The sequence below is a fragment of the Oculina patagonica genome, chromosome 9 (assembly GCF_052425735.1).
Source record: "Oculina patagonica isolate OP01 chromosome 9, crgOcupat, whole genome shotgun sequence".
Taxonomy (NCBI): Eukaryota; Metazoa; Cnidaria; class Anthozoa; order Scleractinia; family Oculinidae; genus Oculina; species Oculina patagonica.
The window spans coordinates 4,690,530-4,711,350 of NC_135766.1; the positions used below are offsets into that span (position 1 = coordinate 4,690,530).

General features: G+C 37.4%; 2 protein-coding genes, 1 long non-coding RNA gene and 1 pseudogene across 3 annotated transcripts; 1 reads left to right on the forward strand and 3 right to left on the reverse strand.

Annotated features, from left to right (window-relative positions):
• Window positions 1-1,390: 1,390 nt before the first annotated feature.
• On the reverse strand, window positions 1,391-5,500 carry LOC144665330 (putative skeletal organic matrix protein 5). Its single transcript, XM_078526566.1, has 4 exons — window positions 4,875-5,500; window positions 4,397-4,430; window positions 3,699-3,834; window positions 1,391-2,046 (listed from the first exon to the last, which is right to left on the reverse strand). Exons 1-4 carry the CDS (start codon window positions 5,104-5,106, stop codon window positions 1,528-1,530), a joined length of 921 nt encoding a protein of 306 aa, XP_078382692.1. The 5' UTR covers window positions 5,107-5,500; the 3' UTR covers window positions 1,391-1,527.
• A 942-nt stretch (window positions 5,501-6,442) lies between these two features.
• LOC144664899 (uncharacterized) lies at window positions 6,443-15,577 on the reverse strand (annotated as a pseudogene).
• On the reverse strand, window positions 10,038-13,383 carry LOC144665440 (uncharacterized). The gene is made up of 3 exons (XR_013572933.1): window positions 13,225-13,383; window positions 12,821-12,966; window positions 10,038-11,574 (listed from the first exon to the last, which is right to left on the reverse strand). It is a non-coding gene; the product is annotated as an uncharacterized LOC144665440 (long non-coding RNA).
• A 417-nt stretch (window positions 15,578-15,994) lies between the features above and the next one.
• Window positions 15,995-20,698, forward strand: LOC144665237 (uncharacterized). The gene is made up of 4 exons (XM_078526441.1): window positions 15,995-16,576; window positions 17,487-18,113; window positions 18,446-18,982; window positions 19,840-20,698. The coding sequence occupies exons 1-4, from the start codon at window positions 16,285-16,287 to the stop codon at window positions 20,196-20,198; spliced, it is 1,815 nt and encodes a 604-aa protein (XP_078382567.1). The 5' UTR covers window positions 15,995-16,284; the 3' UTR covers window positions 20,199-20,698.
• Window positions 20,699-20,821: the final 123 nt, after the last annotated feature.

A 20,821-nucleotide genomic window follows, 5' to 3' on the forward strand; every position in this document is an offset into this window, starting at 1 on the left:
ATTAACTAGAAAGTAAGCGAAATGTGTTAATGTTGAAGCCACTTCTCCATAAGTATGAGGATAACTTTCATGTAAGAAATTTGTGGCCATAATAAGCTCGCCGGATTGACATATTTAGGGCAGATTTCAGACTGCACATATATAAAATCATAGACTGTTCACAGCCCGTTACACGATTGTCTGCCGTTCTGCTGTGAAATGTAGTTTTTCCTGATTTAATCTCAGCTTTCAATTCAGTTGTGACAGGAGCCTAGAACGGTTGTGATTAAACTTTACTGCAAAATTTATATAAAAATGTTGGAAAACTCACAGTGGTGTAGTATGAGAAATGAGGAACAAAGATGGTCTAAGAAATTATTGGTATGCTGAGAAGCGTATTAGTCGTGTTAGGGGCTGACATGAAATAGTATCATTTTAAGAATATGACAGTGGTTCAGTGATTCTGGGTTGTTAGGGATCAGATATTACAAGCTGATTTCATACCAAAATCCTCCTGCTCCCCTGTGCAGACAACAGACATTGATCGCTCCCTTATCTAAGTCGTTTCCTCTGTCAAAGGCCACAAAGAGATTAATGAGGAGGGATGAGATTAGGAATGTGAAAAACGCATCATCTCGATCCTCCTCCGACACAGACCAAGGGATAAAAAGAGTACTTTCTAATCCCTGCTGGTTGGCTCGGCTCTTGGGAGTCTGGGATTATCCCGCTTTTCTTTTGGTCAACACCAAGAACGGGAACTCCAATCTCGTTCCCAGAGCCTGCGTTCCCCTTGCCCCTTAATGTCCTTTATATAGGATTTAGTCAAACCAATATGATAACTACATGACGTATCTACACCTGGCGCAAACCAGAAGGATCGCGGCCTCTGGGGAGTCCGAGCTTTAAAGCATGCGCAGAGTGCTCATTATCGATTGTCAGCCAATCAGCTTTAAGAGGAATAACACAACGACCGGAAGTACATGAATCGCGGACTTGGCAAGATTCCACTTTCTTGGTGATAATTGAAAGAAAAGTGGGCTCTTGGGACGGGATTGGTACTATTTCGTGATCACGATGAGTTGTGACGTCACTCAACAGTTTTACGCCGATCGAAACACTAGGGACTTCGCTGGAACTAGTGAGAGAAGAGAAATTTACCTTGGGAAAAGAGAAGGGGGGGGGGGGGGGAGGGATGCAAAGGGCAGATTGTCTTATGATGTGTAGTACAATTTTTTTTCAGTTCGGTATGTTTGAAAAAGTATGTATGAAATAGAATAACAGGCAAGGTTGCGTTACTACGCAACCATTTCTCGAACTAAGGTATACTCTGCATTTCCATCTAAGGTCGTGTGTTTTGACACTGCGAACAAAAAAACGAATTACTTCATGGAAATAATCAGGCTTGTAAATCTTCCACGTGTATTTTATTTTGATCTCAGTTTTACAAATCTTTAAGCCTCGATGCAAAGGCCGGAAACTTTCTATCACTAACAAAAATCAAGAGTTTCTGTTTTGACTTAGGAAGACTTCTGTTGCCAGTTGTAGCTGCTACTGAACAAATATGTAGCCCATCATTTTGATGAATCGGTCTCCATTATCTGTCCCGTGCTTTGCTACGTTTCCACATGTGTTGGCATCTTCAGGATATCCCGCTGTACCAAACCCGATTCTGGAGTCACAGCTGCTGCAAGCGTTTTGGTTGTTACCAACAAAACCAATTCTTGCTCTTGAAGAGCCAGAAGAGCTGCAGACGGCATTGAACCCTTCTTTGTTACAGTTGTGCTGCAAGGAGGCCTTTGAACCAATCAGCGTCTTCCACGTGTTACGACCCAGTGAGGTGGCGCGGTATTTCCCATCAGCGATCAGTGAGTACAGAGAGTTGGCGTGCATGTTGATGACAGTGAATTTAATCTGGCCACCGATCCTCATGCCAAGACAGATCTTAGAGAAGGGTGTGTTCCAGTAGGTTGGCAACTTGGTCTCTTGTAAATCGAGCCCAGTTTGGCCTCCTGGCAGGTTAAAGTCGTTTTTGTTGGTCCAGAATTTGGAGTCGAAGTGAAATGTTTTCTAGATAACAATAAATAAAAACCTTTAATATTTTTTTCAGCCTTTTAAACTTTCTCGGACATTCATCAATATATAACTTTTTAAGTATAGATATTTTTATATATATATATATATTTTTTTTTTGTTTTAGAAGGAATAGAACATGTTTTAGAATTAGTTGTCTATCTTAACAATTAACAAAGAGTTTTTGGTCTTCTATTAATAGAAATGCTTAAGACAATAAATATCGTTGTTACCAGTAGGTTTTATTATCTAAAAATATAAATAACAATAGAAAGGAAAAAACACTGTAAAAAAAGCACTAGTAGTAGTTATGTTTGAATGTACTCACTGTAATCGTCAATGCAATTTTCTTTTTTTTGTGTGTGTGTGTGTGTGTGTACAAGCTTCTTTTTTTGTAAGTAGCGTATCGATTATGTAATGTCTTGTTTTATGTAAATGCATTAATAAAAAAACAAATAAAAATAAAAAAAAACAAAGAGTTTTTGGTGGGCAGATTTTAGGGCTTTCCACAAGTTGCTCGGCAACTTTTTGGCAACTTTTCATGATTCGAGCAACTTTTTCACCTTCGAGCAACTTTTTTCCTCTCGAGCAACTTGTTGCATTTTGAGCAATTTGTAGACCGAAGATCTCCGAAGATTATCCGAGTGTTCTCCAAAGGCAATACGAACGTTTCCGAAGATTTACGAAGTTTGCCGAAGACTTTCGGGGAACATCTGAAGACATTTCAACTTTCGGCTCATTTTGCATTAAAACATTACAAATCTCGTCAGCAAACATGACGTCATTGATATCTTCACGATTTTTCTCAGTTAAAGAAATCCTTGTTATTTAAAAAATTTTTCCCTTAATATGTTATTTAGATACTTCTTTTGCTGAGAAATTGCATAAAACTGAGAAATTCTCTTGATTAGAAGCAGCGTTTTGGATTTTTTGGAGCAACTTTGGAGCAACTTTTATTATCAGAAGCAACTTTTTTGGATTTTTGGAGCAACTTTTGAGCAACTTTTTGAGAAATTACGGGCAACTTTTTGGGAAATCTCGAGCAACTTGTGGAAAGCCCTAGCAGATTTTAACTGAACACATTGCAAAATTTTAGTTCAACCTGCTATAAAATGTTTCAATCTCGGATTTTTGACGTAAATAAACATGGTTCCATATATTATTATTATTTTTTTAGTTTATTTAACAATTAGACTACGAGCCCAAGTTTTCTATGAGCAAATAGTCAACGAGGCGCAGCCGAGTTGACTATTGCTCATAGAAAACGAGGGCGAGTAGTCTAATTGTTTTAGTAGAAACTCTAAAGGATTGCAGTCCAAAACCTACAATATTGTGCACTTTGAAGACAAAAATCAAGAAAATTTACCGCTTAATACTTGTTAGAAGAATTTGATTAACAGTATCAATTATTAAATAATTTGAGCCTGGCGATCAGTCGATGTTACCTTATGACTTGTACACCCGACTTCAATGATTTTCTTGAGAAGAGATTTTTAGCCTTTGAACGCTCACTCCAATTTTATCTTTAGCTGTGATATCGATTTTGGCGTAATTAAAAAAGGAGCTAATTGTGAGGTGTGCGATCACAGCTCAAATCAAAACTCCTTACTTTAAAGAAATGCCAGCGTTCCTGTATATAATACTCGTACCTTTGTGCCATCGATCTTCATGACAAGGGTCCACCCGCCGCCTCCACAAGCTTCAAGGCCAGTAGTCGCCATGTGGCAATACACGGGAATCTTCACAGACCCTACTTTCAGTAAGTAGGCTTTGTTTTCTTTGCCCCTGATAAAGTATTAATAGATATTATCAGTGTAATCAGTGCATTTTTTCCGGTACGAAACTCTTTCTTTTAAGATCGATTCATCTACGTGAGCTTACGTGGCACTTAAGCGAAAATTTCGTGTGGGTTTTATTTCTGTGGGCGCTCACTGCTAGTATTCACGGCAAAATAGCTCAGAACATTTTCAGCATACATGGGATATACAAATCTAGTCTAGTTTATTTGGCGTGGATTTATACATGAACATAAAACAGTTAATTGTTTGATTCTATGTCTTCGCCTCCACATGCAAGCTTACTCCAATATAACATAGTACATGAAGCAATTCACCATTTTGTTAGCTTCTCGACAAAGACTATTTGAAGGTTTTTTGTTTCTCGTTTCTATACTGCTCCCACCTTAAAACCATTCAGTAAAATTGGTGGTATTGGCTTTACGTACAATTTTCTTTTTTCATTCTAGCAAGGCAAATTAAAACTCGAAATAAGTGGCGATTCCAAAAAATTGGATATGTTCTTACAAACTGAACTGAGCGTCGAAAATCTAAAATATTTTAGTACTTACAAGTTCTTGTCATAAAGGTCCTTGCACGTTAAAGCTAAAAGAAAGAAAATCAAATCACTATATTTTTTGGCGAACTATAAAGCGAACAGCAAGATAGAAATGATGTTAAACACCGTAAAGAAGTTAAGGAAAGCCAAAACACATTAAGAAGAACTATGTAGAGATGCATTCAGTGAGTATTAAGTGGTCTTGAAACCATATTTCGCATTAGCTTTTAATTTAAAAATGAGTCTAAAATTTCTGGTTTGGCAGGCGCTCTACATGTCTCTTCTATCGTCGAAAGGCTTTGCCAGGTGTCTTTTAATTACATCTAAAAAATTTGTAAACTTAATTTGCTTTCTCGATTTTTTCGGTTGATGTATAAATTTATACCAAATGCCACGTCATTCCACCAAGCATGATACCCAATGTCTGTTTTTGTGAAAACAGACCGAAACTAAAATTTAAAATCTCAATGAGATTTTAATTTTCACCTTACCCAGATTATTAGAAGGCTTGCCCTGTAGCAGTTTAAGTATCGCTTCTATCTTCTCGTCCAGTTTCTTGATGGCTTCGTGAGTCTTAGCGTCCTGTCCGTTGTACTGATTACACAAGATGGTCTGGCCGTCGGTTTTAGCGGATTTTACTGGTGTGGTGTTTGTGATTTTCGCGCCACACAACGTAAATACCGCGAACGCGAGCGAGAAAACAGCGATAAAACAGAGTCGCATTTTTGTGGTGATAAAAATCCCTGTACTTGTATATAAAAACAAGAGAAACGTTAAGTTGCGTCTTCTTCTGCTCTCTTTGTTTGGTCATGAGGTTTTCCGCATTTGTTGGGACTACGTCCGAGACTAGAAAATTTTTCTTGTCCGAAAACTAAACAAACAAGTAGTTTGCACAATTGTAAATAACATACTGAGTGACAATCATGTTATGAAAGCCAAGAAATGAGCGCGACGGAGCAGCAGGCACGAGTCGCAGCTAAAAATCAATAATTGTGTGGGGCAATTTAAGACCGGGAAAATAATTGTAGCTAATTGTCAAAAATGGTTTTAAGACCAGTGCATCACACAAAGAACAGACCACCTACTCCCCGTATTGCCTTCCGCTATTTACATTTCGAAGTCAAGATGACATAGAATTTGAAGTCAAAAGGACGTTCAATGCAGGGACCTACTATCTTCGACCGCAACTTTAGTAACTTCGTATTTTCGTATTTGTTTTGAAGTAAGATACGAGAAAGGCGCCGGTTCAATGTGCCATATATGATACTTTCAAAGTTATGGATACGCAGCTAGACATAACACATTTACAAGTAAACATTCTTCTGTTTCGTTTCGCAGCTAGACGAAAAGTGTGCGCTTTTATCCTGCCAAAAAAAGAGCGGTTTCACCCTCGCCGAATGTTTTTTAAATTTTCATAATTTTCGCTAACTTTTCCAGATATTCGCTTTTTTACAGTGAGCAAGTGAATACATCTTCTGCGATCATCAGCGAATTCCAAATGAATACGTGAATAATTGAACTGTGCAGCGAGACAGGCGAGTAAACAAAGTGCTGCCTAAAATAAAAGAATCGTGAAGTTTGTTTGAATGCCTTTCTAAAAATGTTTGCATAAAAACTGCGTTCACTAGATTATACTTACATGTAAATAAGACTCTGTTTTCTAAACAAAAAAAATCCTTAACATAGGGACGAAGAACCCGCCCTTGAAATGTCGGATCAGCGTTCGTCTTCATGTCATCACCATTTCATCATGAATGCGGCTGGAAGTCCAAAGCTACACAAACATGGCGAACTTTCAAATCAAACAAAATCACTGGTAGTGCACAAAGACAAACAAACAGTTTTGTGAATTGAATTGATCTTTATTTCAACACGGTAAAATCATCAGGAATTAAAATACATAATACTTATTTAAAATTACTTAATACCTATTTTAGATAATAAATTTAAATTGCATTAGTCGTCTACAATGATATTAAGAAAGGATGCGATAATTTATATAATAAAAGTAATGCCTGCTTTCCGTGAATGCCGTGTGATGTTAATATTCACATTGATTCTAGCCAAAAACGAAACTGCTGCAGCCGGATTTAAAGCTAGTGAGAGTTTGTGCTTGGCCGTAAGTTGACAGGTAAACTGTTCCACAGCACCGCACCTCTAAAGCTAAAACTGTTTTTAAGAAAATTAGTGCGGGGGAGCGTAATAGCAGTAATAGCTAGTTTGCCTGCGGACCCTCTCAGTGAATAGGTACACGTATCGCTTCTATTTAACAATTAGATTATGAGCTCGAGATTTCTATTTAACAATTAGACGGCAAGCTCGAGGTTTCTACCGGCTGATAGTTGGCGAGGGGCGAAGCCCCGAGCCAACTATCAAAAGCCGGTAGAAACCGAGAGCGAGCCGTCTAATTGTGTTAGCATAACCCACTGACCGATCTATTAAACTTAGAATATCGCTAGAATTGATTTATTGAAGGTTTTGATTGATAAAATTCAGCGAAAACTAAGCGCGCGCTCCGAGAGCCTTCTACGGATCGATAGTAGGCACCTGTGTAGCCAATCAGATTGCGCGATTACCAATAGTAGGTCAGTGTGGTTATGCTAACGTGTGATAGTTGATGAGGGCGATAGTTGATGAGGGCGAAGCCCGAATCAACTATCACACATAGAAATCGAGAGCGAATAATCTAATTGTTTTAGTATAAATCTACTAGACGTTCAAAACTTAACAACAAGACAGGCTCTCGTTTTTATTGAATAATGATGTAAATGAGTCACACAACACGCGGATAATTGACAACTGCACCACATTGCATTGGCTTCTGTGTGCGCGTTTGCATTTCATTCACGATTTATTGAAACCGTCATATGCCCGAAACTGAAGGAAAAGCCAAGTTTTTTTATTGTAAAATGACGATTGATAGATGTACTGACGTACAAGGGCCCTTGGAAGTCAAGTTTTTTTTAAATTCGAAAACGTAATTTAAGATTAAAAAAAGTTAAGCGAGTTGTTCGCAAGGAAGAAACCACATTGCACTGTTTAGCTTCTGTGTGCGCCTTTGCATTTCATTCACGATCGATATATTTAAACCGTCGTTTGCTAGAAATTGAACTAAAAGCCGGATTTTCATTGTAAAATGACAATTTAAAGCTAGATTGACTTAAAAAAGCCCTTTGGAAGTCAAGTTGTTTTAAATGTAGGAAACGTGAACGATAAGAAATTTATGAAAAGTTGAACGAGTCGCCCGCAACCTTGAATTCGCTTTCAATTTTGTTGTTTTATTTAAGTCTTATTGATGCATAAAAAAAAACTTGCAGGTCGAATCTGTTAAGCCTTTCTTTTACTGCTCCTCGATGTGACGATGAAACTGTGTTAGTTTGCAAAGACATTTTAAACTTTATTTCCACAAAATGTGTCGGTAAAACGCATCTCTGAATGTTATAAAATTATAGATTCGCCCGCTTTTAAAAGCGTAAATGAATATTAATTGCTTTTCTTACTGTGTAAAATCTTCATTACATATTTCGGTACAGTCTTTATCTTCTCCAACTTCGCCTGGAATAGTAAATAATCCAAGTCCTTCCTTACGGTCAATTTAAAAGCGAAAAAGCGGCGACCATTCTGTTGACAACCGCACGCTGTTTCGCTACTCACCTTCTACTTACCTACTAGAAGATGGTTTTCCATGTTCTATTTAACAAATAGATTTCATTTTGCCGTGCGTCTGTTCAGTAATAGATCACAGATGACGTCAAAATGTGGTATGAACAGAGAAGTGGCCCACGAGGCGCTAGCCGAGTGGGTCACTGATGTTCATACCACATTTTGACGTCTTCTGTGATCTATTACTGAACAGACGCACGGCAAAATGAAATCTATTTGTTTTATATAATAACACAAGACTTCAGCATACTTCTGTGTGAGCAATGCTGCCGTACCGATGAGCTAAGTTGTTTTGATTTCACTATTAAGTTTTCGTTAACTTGAACACGAAGCACTGTTAATCCGATTGAATAAACAGAAAAATGGTCAATTGAAAGTCAATGAAAAAACTAACCTTTATTCCGATTTGGAAAGTTCGGTTCAAATCTGTAAGCATTAACCGAAGCGTTCAACCACAATTCGTCCAATTCGTTTGTTTTCCGTGGCGTCGTCCAACTGTACAACATCGGTCAAACTTTCATACAGATTTCGGATAATTTCTCGAATAATTCACTGTCTTTTTCAAGCTTGTTTCGCCCAGTTAAATGCTTCGAAAAGTGAACGATGCTTGGCGTATTGTTTCTCACTGAAGATTTGTAATTAAGCTGAACTTTTTTGCTTTGTTGTGGCCCCGCAAGTTTGAAAAACTTTACCGACAACTCTGATTTGGACTATGAACTCTGATCACGCGCGCGAGTCACACCACCGCGTGACGTCATCCATGTGTCTGTACTCTGATAGATCATAAGTAAGAACCAATCAAAATGCGCGTAGAATTCAGGTTATTATATAAAAGAAAATAATGCACGCTTGAGGTCTATAAAAGCTGCTAGTGGATGCCCGAGCCGTAAGGCGAGGGCATTCAGCTGCTTTTCTAGACCTCAAAAGTGCATTATTTTCTTATAGGACATAGCACGGTGGGCACAGAATGACTCAAAATCGCTCAAGTTCGCCATTCATTTTGTTCAGCGGTTACGCGCGGTATTGGCGCCTTATTTCAAAATGGCGGCTCTCTCTGTGGATGAAGTTGGTGAAATGGACGATATTCCAAAAGTTTTTTCCCGTGATAATAAGAGTGGCTAAAGCTCAAAATGGGTTTTCTGTCCCCATTTGTGTCCTTTGGTAAAACTCAAAAGGCAGAAACAATTTCTTTCACTACATTACGGCCAGTTTAGCAGCTTTTTTCTCTCCTTTCTGATGAAACAGAGCGTTTATATGTTGTCAACAAATACCTCAAGCGGACTTTGACAGGAAAAAAAATCGGGCAGTAGAGTATCCGTCCTGGCATCCGAAAAGAAGAACTGGAATTTTCTGTACAAATTAAGCAAAGGCAAACTATCCCTAACTTTTCACTTTGGAGAGTATGCACTTAAGCTTATGCTGTGGACAACATTTTTTTCATGAGTCGCAGTTGCCCCTTATCATCACGGTGTTCACCAAATTTTGTGTAAATAGCGGCATTTTGTTCGCACGGTTTTACTTTGTAGTGTTTTTCTGCAAACGAATAAATAATTACGAGTAAGAAGTGGATAGTTTAGCTGAGATGACAATTATTAAAGTTATGAAAATATCATACTGTTTTGACAACTGTGGGAGTCTCCCAAATGAAGGGGTCAAGAATGCTTGTCAGTTAAACAACATATATACCATAGTCAGAGAAATGAAAGCTCTGCCTTTAAATTCTAAAACGATGGCTAGAATAATTCTAACCATAGTTGTTATTGCAGTATCCCTAACAAATACCAAAATCTAAAAATATTTACACCCACCTTTAGGGGTTAACAACATCAGAATAAAGAATTTTTTTGTATCTTTTTAATGTTTTTAGGGGGCTTTTGAGAACCCTTAAGCCTTCAGAAGCGCTTCGTAACAGACATTGTGGGTGGGTATAACAAAAAAGTCATACCCCATTTCCCCATAATTATAAATAATCAATACAAGACAAGATAAAATTCAATTTATATTTGTTAACCATTTTTTCTTCAAGTGCTGAAACAGCTTTTAACCTTAAATATTATCTTTCACATACATCAATATGTTGTTGAGAAATATATATATATAGCAAGCTCAAAATATCTGACCTGTGTTCACATTCACTGTATGTCATAAGAAATACTAAGCAATGGGCCACTTGGCTAGGACACAGACTTTACCTTTTTTACCATAAGAAATACTAAGCAAAAATTGAAGAATAGCCAAGATTTCAAAAAATCAAAAAAATAAATGGAGCCAAAAATGTCTGACCGGTCTTCAACAGAGTACCCATTCACTGTAGTTTGATGCTAATAAATTATGCTAAGTTAAAAAAATGGAAAGAGCTGTTGTGTTAATAAATATATTGATCGAGCTTAAATGACTGACCTGTGATCAACTGTATTAATACACAACCTCTGTATTCTAGAATGCTAAGTTGTTTAGCTGTTATAAAATAAATCAAAGTTAAAAAGACATAAAAAACAGCTATAATAAATTACAAATAGAGCTGTTGCATTTATATCTTAAGCAAATGACTGACATGTGTTCAACAGTAGACACTGCATTCAATGTATTCTGTTATTAATTAAATTCTGCTCAGTTAAAATATACAAAATATATATTCAATCAGCTTAAATTTTTTAAATAGAGCTGTTGCCTTAATAAATATGAAATCTACAGTACACACATCAACTGTATTCTATAATGCTAAGCTAAAAATATATTCAAAGTACATCAACGATTAAAAATAGAGTTGATGTCTTAATAATATCTTGAGCTAAGCTAAGATTAAAATAATACAACTGTCTTAGTAAATATCCTGAGCTAGGCTAAGATCCAAAAAGAACTTGTGTCTTAATAAATATCTTGAGCTTATTCAGCTAAGATTCAAATAGAGCTTCTGTCTAAACTAATATCTTGAGCTTATTAAGCTAAGATGCAAATAGAGCTGCTGTCTCGTTAACTATTTTGAGTTTATTAAGCTAAGATTCAACAGCCCCATTCCTGAGCCAAAAATATATGACCTAGCTTGTTCTATACCATACACATTCACTGTAATCTATTTTTGTGCTAAGTGATTACCGGTAACAGCTTATATTTTTAACACAGCTGTTGTCTAATAAACCAAACCAAAAATATCTGATATGTTGACAGCTTAAACATTCACTATGTTGCTGTTAAAAAATACTTGCTCGCTTGAAAGATAAGTGATGAGCCTCTTTATGGGTATTTCTGAAGAAATCAAAGATCTCAAGATTGAAGCGAAGAGCTGAAATTGACCAAAATTTGCTTGATCAAATTGAAAACTCTGATATAAAACCATCAAAGCTTGTAAACACTACAGAAAATATTTGCAATTTATTTTACGAGAAAAGCAAAGGGAAATATCATGGGCACCCATAGAGTAGCTCGTCAGTTAAATTATTTAAAAAAATATGCGGTTGCATGCTGTTTAAATAAAATAATAACAAGCTTCCAGTAGATGTGACCCTGGCTTGGTTCCCCAGTCAATTCCTAGATGCAGAAAAGTAAAAAAAAGTAAGAATCAAAATGGCACATTTCTAATGTAGTGGGGTTAATCATATATCATCATATGCATATAGAAAAAAAAGTGTTAAGCAATCACAATGGTGTAATTATAGAAGGCTATTAAGAGCAAAACATAACCTTTAAAAACTGATTAGGTCATATCTAGCTAACATAGAAGTGGTGCAACAATATGACAATCTATTGTTATTGATTGCCAACAGAAATCTAAACAATCAGTCTATGTCTGTTATTGAAAATGATTTATGGAATTTTGATTATCACAACTGAATGTTCTTTTGGTCCCTTTTGATATAGTTAAGAGTATTAGACATTAGGAGTTTACCAACACTGTCATCTTTTAAGAAAAACATTCGTAAGCTAGATTTAGATATTTTAATGAATGATAATTGCTGCGCTAATTGTATTCTATGTAGTTCTTAATGTAAGTTCTTAGCTTGTATTTTAACTGTACATATTGAAAATATTTTATCTTGTATTTTAACTTGTATATATTGTAAATATTTTAACCAATTTTAACCGATTTTAGCATTTATTAGGATATTTCGATTTTGTTATTTTTCTTTTACTTTAAAGTGTCCCCATTTAGTGGTTTAATTACTGCTATTTTAGTTTTTGACACTCAAACAAAGGTTTTATTATTATTATTATTAGTAGTATTAGTACTGACATAGTGAATATACGAAAGACATATATGTGAACTGTAGACAATGATGAAATAAATGATGTGATTCTCAGTGTGTGAGCAATTTAAGCAATTGCATTTTTTTAGCCTGCCGGAAAGAAATTTCAAGGCTACTACAGTACTAGTAGTTTACGGTATCGTGTGTGTACTGTTGTAATTGTGCTTATAAAAACAAAATTTCATAAACACAGCAAACAAGATATATTTTAAAACAAAATTCACTATAACATGGCTGTGCGAAGATACAAAATTTCTCTTTGAGTGCTGAAAAATATTTCAGCAGGGAAATAATTATAGGGAAGCGAACAAGTGGAATATTTTTCAACACTCAACTCAAAGAGAAATTTCATATCTCTAAGCAGCCAAGTAATATTCTATTTATTATAACTTGGAAAGCGATTTATTATGTAACCATAGTAACGGTTATCTCCGCATGTTTTACGTGTGAAGATATCAATTTTTTGCGCGAAAGCTCACCTGGTATTTCACTGGTGTTTATATAGTAAATAGACATTAGATTGAGCTTACCTGATAAACAAAATCAAGTTAAATTGTAGTAAAGTACTGCCTTCGAACTTTGGATACTTCTCGTGTCATTTTCTCACTAGCAGAAACACCCAGAAAGCTGGAGGTAGGTAAACGCCAGGCCAGTTGGTCTCTAGAACAGTTGATATCTGTTCGAAGGTAATCGCAAAATTACACCGTTAAACACGAGTAACCCTGAAGGCGCACGCTTCTTTCTTAAAAAACTAAAAACATACGATCGAAATTTAACGTACTCTTAATGCTATGATGGCAAAATCAAAAGGTTTTAGCAGAAACTGACGGAAATGAATGGAGCCGAAAAAAGGCACTTTTCATTTCAGAAGCACTGGAACACGAAGCGGCTAAAATATCAAAGCCGTGATGTCTACAAAAACAGAGAAACCTACCTTTATTTGGTACCAAATTAAAGCTCTTTCCTTCTACTTCAAAGATGGCTTCCTTGCATTGAGCTTCCGACCTCATAGGGCCCTCTGGGAAGGGCTAAAAAACGTCATTTCCTGCTCCGCTAAATTCGTACCCAGTCTGCCGAAAATAGACCTCGTCCAATATGGCGATTAGTCACACGAATGGCGAGCGATTTTGAGTCATTCTGTGCCCACCGTGATAGGAAAACCATCTTCTAGTGGGTTTAGAATATAGCATTAAAAAGAGCACAGAACTTACAAGACTCGCGGCGGCTCACGGCATTTTACAAACGCACGCAACATTGGTAAAAGTGAAAGTTTAGTTTATTCTTTTCTTTGGCGGCTTCTTCATAAATAAACCAAGATACCATTTCATTGATATTTCCTATTTATATAGTCCTTTCTCCAACTACCAAAAGATTCTCACAAAGCCGACAAATCTAGTTGAAATATTTACGCATTCAAGTTTGGTTAAGCCTACTTCGATTTCATTCAAATGAAAAATTTTCAAGCGTTCGTTTCGCAGCAAGTTTTTCAAATTCGCCTTTTATTTCGATTTAAAAAGAACAAAAGTGGAGTGTTCTGTCTTCAGATTGTGGCTAAAAAGGTAGGTTTCTTACCTCAAAGCGCTTCTAGAGTCCGGCTTGTTTTGCTAAATAATTTCCAATCAATTCCGGGCAGTTTACGGCAAAATAGTGGCGTATACAACTCCAATGAAAAACAACAAATTTCAACGATTTTTTCTTCATCTGTCGCTTCCTTTGGCACTGTCTTACTTCCATTTAAGCAGGTAAAACGTTTCTGATAAAAAACTCGCTGCTTTAAAGCATCATTTAAATAACAAAAGAAGAGAATAGATGCGAAGGCGACGAAGTCGTTCAGCGAAATTCGACAAACAATTCGCACATCCGGGGTACCGGGCTTCTATAGTTTTCAGCTATGTTCTATTAAAAATAATGCCCGCTAGAATTCCATCGCGTGTATACAGCGGCTATATTCTAAAACAGAATAGATAGTGAGTAGCGTAGCCAATCAGAGAACAGCATTCGTGATAGAACGCTAGTAGATTTATACTAATACAAAACATTGTCCTCAGGTAGTCAGGTGCAAGACCATTGAGTGATTTATAGACCATGACGGCTTTTTTAAATTTAAATTGGATATCGAGTTTATTCCAGCCAAGTCTTGCAATAAGATCATCAGAATTGGCATCGTAGGAAGAAGAGGTCAAGATACGCGCAGCACGGTTTTGAAGTTTTTGTAGTTTGCTTGCCAGAGTTTTATTGCAATTCCCCCAAATGACACTACAATAATCAAAATGGGGTTGTACTAAAGAGTTATAGATACATAGTAATGTCTTAAATGGAGCAAAAGACCTGCTACGCTTTAGGATGCCAATGCCAGATGCAATCTTTTAAGAAATATTTGCAATGTGTAGATGGTACTGTTGACAATTAAATTATAGTCATATTAACCGGATTAACCACTGTTTTCCCTTTTGCTTCACTATAGTCTCTTTCTTTCCTAAAGATTATCTATGGTTGTAGGAGAAAAGTTAAGGCCAGCGAAGGAAAAAAATCGAGAGGCAAGCAGCGAAGCCACGAAACCCGAGAATTCACAATCTTATCAGTTTCATTTTTATTGTTGATTTGAATACATAATTTTAAATTAGTATATACCACAAAAGTGAATAGTGCTTTCGCGCCAACCTCGTTCCCATGCGGGCCCAGGGCTTTTCCCTTAGTAATTTGGTTCCAAATTACCAAGGGAAAAGCCCTGAGAACGCGCGAGGTTGCTTTTCGCGCGCTGATTGGTTAACTCGGAGGTGATTAGCAAAGTACTATTCACCTCCGAGCATCTAAAGGGAAACAAGCTGCCTTCGCGTGTCACTTTGCTTACCAAAAGTGATGTTTTAGACTGCTAGTTATTCAACTTGTAAGGTATATACTAAAACTTCGCAGCTTGGTAAATTGGTAAATATCCACCCTTTTCATTTGTATGGTGAAGCAAATTCTTAGCTTGTCCCCAGAGCGTACGCTTCCCTTATCCAGCGTATTGCACTTACCGCTGGTCAAGGGTAACGTGGGATCTGGAAATTCATTGCAATTATATTAGATGATTTGAACGAAAGCACGTGAACGATTTTCAAAGCTGTAATTTTTAGTGCTGACAAAAAGGATTGCGTGTTCTAGGAAAAAACCCCGATATTTTCGTTTTTACTTTTTTCTGACTTGGAAAATGGAATGTACTCATTCTACACAAAGACTGAAGCTAACGGGGAAAAGAATAGGTCAATCGTTTGCCAAAAACTAACATGTGAAAAACCACCACCCATCGCTGTACAGTAAGAAAACGCTGTGCACCCATAAAGGAAAACAACTTCTATTACAGTAGAACCCAGGTAACTCGAACTAGTTTACTGATTTTTCAGCACTTCAGTATACAGTACAGTGAAAATTAAACTTACTTCGTGAGAAACTCTAATACAATCATAAATTCTCTTAATAAGAGTGGAAAACTGATGGCTATCAAATACGTGATCTGTTCGTTGCTCTAATCAATGGGCAACAGTGGAGAGTTCTAAGAATCGGAATTGGAGTTATCGGGGTAACTTTGACCAAAATTGTGATCAAAAGAAACGAACTTAGTTCGAATTAATGGGTTCTCGAGTTAACCAAGTAAAATGACTGAAAAGTAGGGTCAAATCCATGAAAGTTAGGTTGAGTACGTGTGGTGTTCGAGTTATCGGGGTTCTACTGTCATGATTGCCCAATGGAACCATTCCAGGAATGGAAAGAAGTTTTAGATGTTTTCACGCACAACAATTTTACTTCTGATAAGAATACCCATATGCAATGGTATTGATGAAGACTTTTGACCTTCATTTATCGTCATGAGTGAATACTTCAGACATCCGCTAACACTGTGAGCTGATTTGGTTTACTGTCAACACAAGAGTCACATTTCGTACACGTCTTGGCTTGTATCTTTACACCGCAACACAAGGAGCGCTGCATTATCGTACGACGCCAGTGTTTTGTCATGGCCGAGAAACAAGAACACTCAAGTGCTCGTGATTTTCACAGCTGTTCATCTAAGTTTGTTTGTCCCGTGTCGTTAGTGTCTTTATTGATCTGTACCGCTGCCTTGGTTCGCGTTGAGATTATAAACCAGCGAGTTCACACTGTTGAAGATCTTGTGACGGACGCACGGCATATTCAGAACCTGATCAAGGTTTCCACCGATGCATCAAGCTTCAAACACTCTGAAAGGGTCGAGTCTGCCGGAGAATTTGATCACAAGATTACTGAAGAGGAGAAACATGCGACAGACGGTAATGCTTTTGTACTGCTCAGTTAAAACGTAACAAGTCGTTCAGTAGTCTACTCGGAAATTATAAAATTCCTATTCCGTGATTTCTGTATGTGCAGGACTATAAATACTTAGAAGACGTTTTTAATCCTTTCTGAAGTCCAATGCTATAAAAGTGCTAGCACTCTTTCTCATATGAGAACGAGAATTTGTTCAGTCAAGAGAAAACAATTTTCTCTTGGTTCAGTGGAACACGAAGAAATCTTTTTATCAATTTCGTAGTTCTCATCACCCGAATGCTTGACATGTATTGATGTAGTAAGAAGAAATAAGATTTTGATCACTTTTAGAAGCCGTAAAATAGTTAAAACGATAAAACGTTAAACATTATCAATGAACACGACTTTTGATAATGTTGTTCCTAATTTTCTTGGCCATTATTTTTGGGCTTTCATTGCGTGTCTTGAGTATTCAGCCCGGCAGGAAGACATAAGGTCAAAAGGCAAAAATAGTAAAACCTGACTAAAAATACATACTGTTTACCCCACTGTTTAGTCTCGGTATCAAAGCATACTTCATGGATTGAAAGGAAGAGGTTATCATACTATGTTTTAGTATAAATGAAAGATCTATTTAAATCAACAACACTGACAGTGCGTCTTTTTCTGTAATAACCGTTGAAAATGTTCCCCAGAGTAAGTGAAATTATCATAGGCATTCGAAAACAGTTTTGAAAATGTATTAATTTCGAGTTATTCAAATGTCGGATTAATGGTTTTGGTGTAAAGCCAAGGCTAACGAGATCAGTCCGCAAAGGTCAGGAAACTGAAACTCCGGCCCGCGCCGATGTTAGCGAACCTTGATAGTAAGAACAATCAACGTGTTCTATTAATTGTTCTCATTATTCCATCATTCATTCTATTTATCCACAGTTCATATCGGAAGAACCCGCCGGGCTGAAACAAAACCAGATGAGCTTACTATCGAATCAGTCAGAAGTGAGATAAACAAGACCTTAAACTCTCTGACGTCACGATCATTTTGTTCACCCAAAGAACAAATGTGCGTGCAAGGACCGCCGGGAATGCAGGGTCCTAAAGGATCACGTGGTAGAAAAGGGCCGCGTGGAGTCACGGGAAAAAAAGGGTCACGTGGAAGCAGAGGAGAACCAGGCCCGCATGGAAAGCAGGGAATTATTGGACCATCGGGTCAAAAGGGGGAACAGGGAATCCAAGGAGTCCCGGGTCCCAGTGGTATACCCGGTGCAAAGGGAGAACCCGGAGAATCGATTTCACCTCCCACGGTAGTAATATCACCGACGAATCAAACAGTCAAGGAAAATCAAAGCGCTGTGTTCCAGTGTTCTGTCAGCGGAAATCCTCAACCATCAGTCACGTGGTTAGGGGCGAACAGCGCTCCCTTGAGTGATCGTTTTCACTTTGATCGTGATGGCAGATTAAAAGTGCGTCACGTGACACTTGATGACGCAGGGCAATACACTTGTGCTGGAAGAAACTTGCTGGGCACTGCAAACAAAACCGCTATGATGATCGTAGAAGGTAAGATCAATGTTTGATTTAGTAATTGTAGTAATTATGGTGGAAGGCGTTTTGGCATAATGAATGATTAGTGCGTTTGGGATTCAGTTTGAGAGGAACATTTTGAGCCTGGCCAATTGATACAAGAGGATAAAAGTTATCCTGGAAGGTCATAATTTTATGGTGATATACCCAGCATGAATATTCAGACTCTTTTCTCCACCCAAGTATGAAGACACTCTTGGACTCTTGTAACCAAGACTGCAACTTTGTTTAATTTCCTACTTTTTTGGTCCATCTCAATATTGTATCGTATAAAAGTGGTTAACAGCCTTCTTTTTTTCTCCTAAAAGCACCTCCTCGTATTCAACTCTCTCCAGGTCCAACTCACGCCCAGACGGGACTAACCGTCACGCTTCCAAAATGTCACGTGACTGGTTTTCCCGCACCAGTTCTCACTTGGCGGAAGATACCAGGTTCCCTTGCTAAAGACAGAATTGTTCAGGACGGGGCATTACTGACTGTGGGCCTTGTAGAAAAACATGATATTGGTTCCTATGTATGCCAAGCGAAGAATGCTTTAGGAGAGACTTCGGCAGTTACTTTATTAGTTGTTTTCTCGCTTCCGAAATTCATTACAAGACCACCCCATACAGTCACTAAATTTACAGGGAGTGACTTGTCTTTAACCTGCTCTGCAACTGGTGATCCAACTCCCACTATTTCTTGGAAACGGTCCAAGGGAGCCTGGGTAGAGGAACGAATGAAAGTTAACGAAGGAACTCTACAGATTTCTTCACTCAGTGAAGCTGATTCTGGAATTTACATCTGTGAAGCAAAGGTGCATCACTATACCATTGAGGCCAGGACTCACCTTGTGGTAACTGATGGTAAGTGGTAATCAGTAGATACCATGTGAGTGTGACGTAGGCGAATTGCTTTTTGTCTCTCTTTCAAAACGAGTCTTGTTGCAAAAACCTTAATATTAAAATGAGTTTGATATGCTTAAAATGTAAAATTAAATAAACATCTTCTTGAGAGGCTTTGCACCAAGATATCAATATGAAAAAAAAAATCCAGCTCTTTTTTTTTTTCGTTTTTGCATTCTAGAATGCTTTTATTGCTCTTAGTTACTCTGACTAAAGAAACAGTAGCTGTCACTGTACTAAGGCCTATAATTTCAAACTTCATCACATACTTTCCCTATTATTATTTGAACAGTGGACGTGTTTATTCTCTGACCGTCTCAGTCGCTAAACTGATACCGTAATCTAAAACTGAAACCAATACAGTAAATGAGTTCTCAACAGTAACAAGATGTTTACTGCTAGGTAATCAACACAATATAATAAGTCTAAAATTCGAAGATTATGGCACCACATCTGCCCGGCAACGCCCAGCCAAAACCCCCTTCCTAAACTCTTCGAGGACGAAAGGGCCTCGTTTTCTCCGGCGTTAATGGATCTACTCTCAGGGCTGCTGGCCTGGCTTCTGAAAGTAATGTCGTTGTTTTAACTAAAAACCTTAATAAATCATTTACAGAAATAAAAAAAGGAACACATGACCTGTGGCTTTCACGGTGGAATAAAAGTTTTGAAGTAAATTGCAAAGAGTATTTTTCTAATGCACACCCCAAATACACAGACCTATTGCGCTATTGTCTAAAGTTTAGCCGAGCAGCAGAATTCTTACTTTCAAGTTACATTAATTGTATAAATAATCTTCAACTGTTGATTTTGGGCTGTAGAATGTACAAGCCACTCAAGTCTGACCGGCAGCGACAGGAAAACTACGTACGTCGAAAAGCGGTCCAGTTGGTGTGACAGCTCTCTCAATGGCTGGTATCGATTCCAAGGAGGTGCAGGCACTAGAATGCCTACTTCATGTCCACCTACATACAGGTGTGGCACTGCTGCAACCGGCTGGTTAAATGGTGGACATCCTACAGTCGCTGACGGCAAAGTAACCAGGCAGGTCTGCTTTCACTATAGTTCAAACTGTTGTTACCGGTCCACCAACATTCAAGTGAGAAACTGCGGCTCTTTCTATATCTATTACTTCAGTGGTACACCGGGATGTAATCTCCGCTACTGTGGCAGCGACTAATAACTTCTCTTACTTAGATTCATATTCCTTGATAAATAATACTTGTAAATAAAATATTTTTTCTGCTATCTCAGCACGCATGCGCGATTAAAAGAGGTGACTTTTTAACTTGTACTTGGTTTTTAGTTGACAGTTGCTATGTATTTATCAGTCAGTACTTTTTATATCCCGTTAGTTTTAACACCATCCCTTTATGTTGTGTAGTAAATACAAATAACCTGCAAATCCTGAAACTAAATTGTGTTGAAAACATTTTGACATACTTCCGTATTTTGTATTCGTATTCTGTACGTATTCTGCGCAGATTTGAAAGCGTGCTGATAACTATATTTTTATACATAGTGAGGTAAATTAATAGAGCAAATGTTGGCAAATTTGCCTGAAGAAAATAGAACCTCTTTTGTTAAATGCTTGTAATAAACTTTTAAGCAGTTTACAATAATAAATTGTTATCAATAATTTTTATTATGAACGAATCAGAAATAGGGACACATCAATATTATTCTCGGAATCAAGATACTTCATGTTACTAAGAAATAAGACTTGCAGATGAGCTTGTAACTAAAAGTTAGCTAAAATTAAACTTACTAGTTTTTTACTTTGTACAGTGCATCCTCTAACTA

Coding starts and splice junctions, on each gene's coding strand:
- LOC144665330 (XM_078526566.1), bottom strand. CDS start 5,106: ATGCGACTCTGTTTTATCGCTGTTTTCTCGCTCGCGTTCGCGGTATTT. Junction 4,431..4,874: donor CAAGCCTTCTAATAATCTGG/GTAAGGTGAAAA, acceptor TCTTTCTTTTAG/CTTTAACGTGCAAGGACCTT. Junction 3,835..4,396: donor GACCTTTATGACAAGAACTT/GTAAGTACTAAA, acceptor ATACTTTATCAG/GGGCAAAGAAAACAAAGCCT.
- LOC144665237 (XM_078526441.1), top strand. CDS start 16,285: ATGGCCGAGAAACAAGAACACTCAAGTGCTCGTGATTTTCACAGCTGT. Junction 16,577..17,486: donor GGAGAAACATGCGACAGACG/GTAATGCTTTTG, acceptor ATTTATCCACAG/TTCATATCGGAAGAACCCGC. Junction 18,983..19,839: donor TCACCTTGTGGTAACTGATG/GTAAGTGGTAAT, acceptor TTTGGGCTGTAG/AATGTACAAGCCACTCAAGT.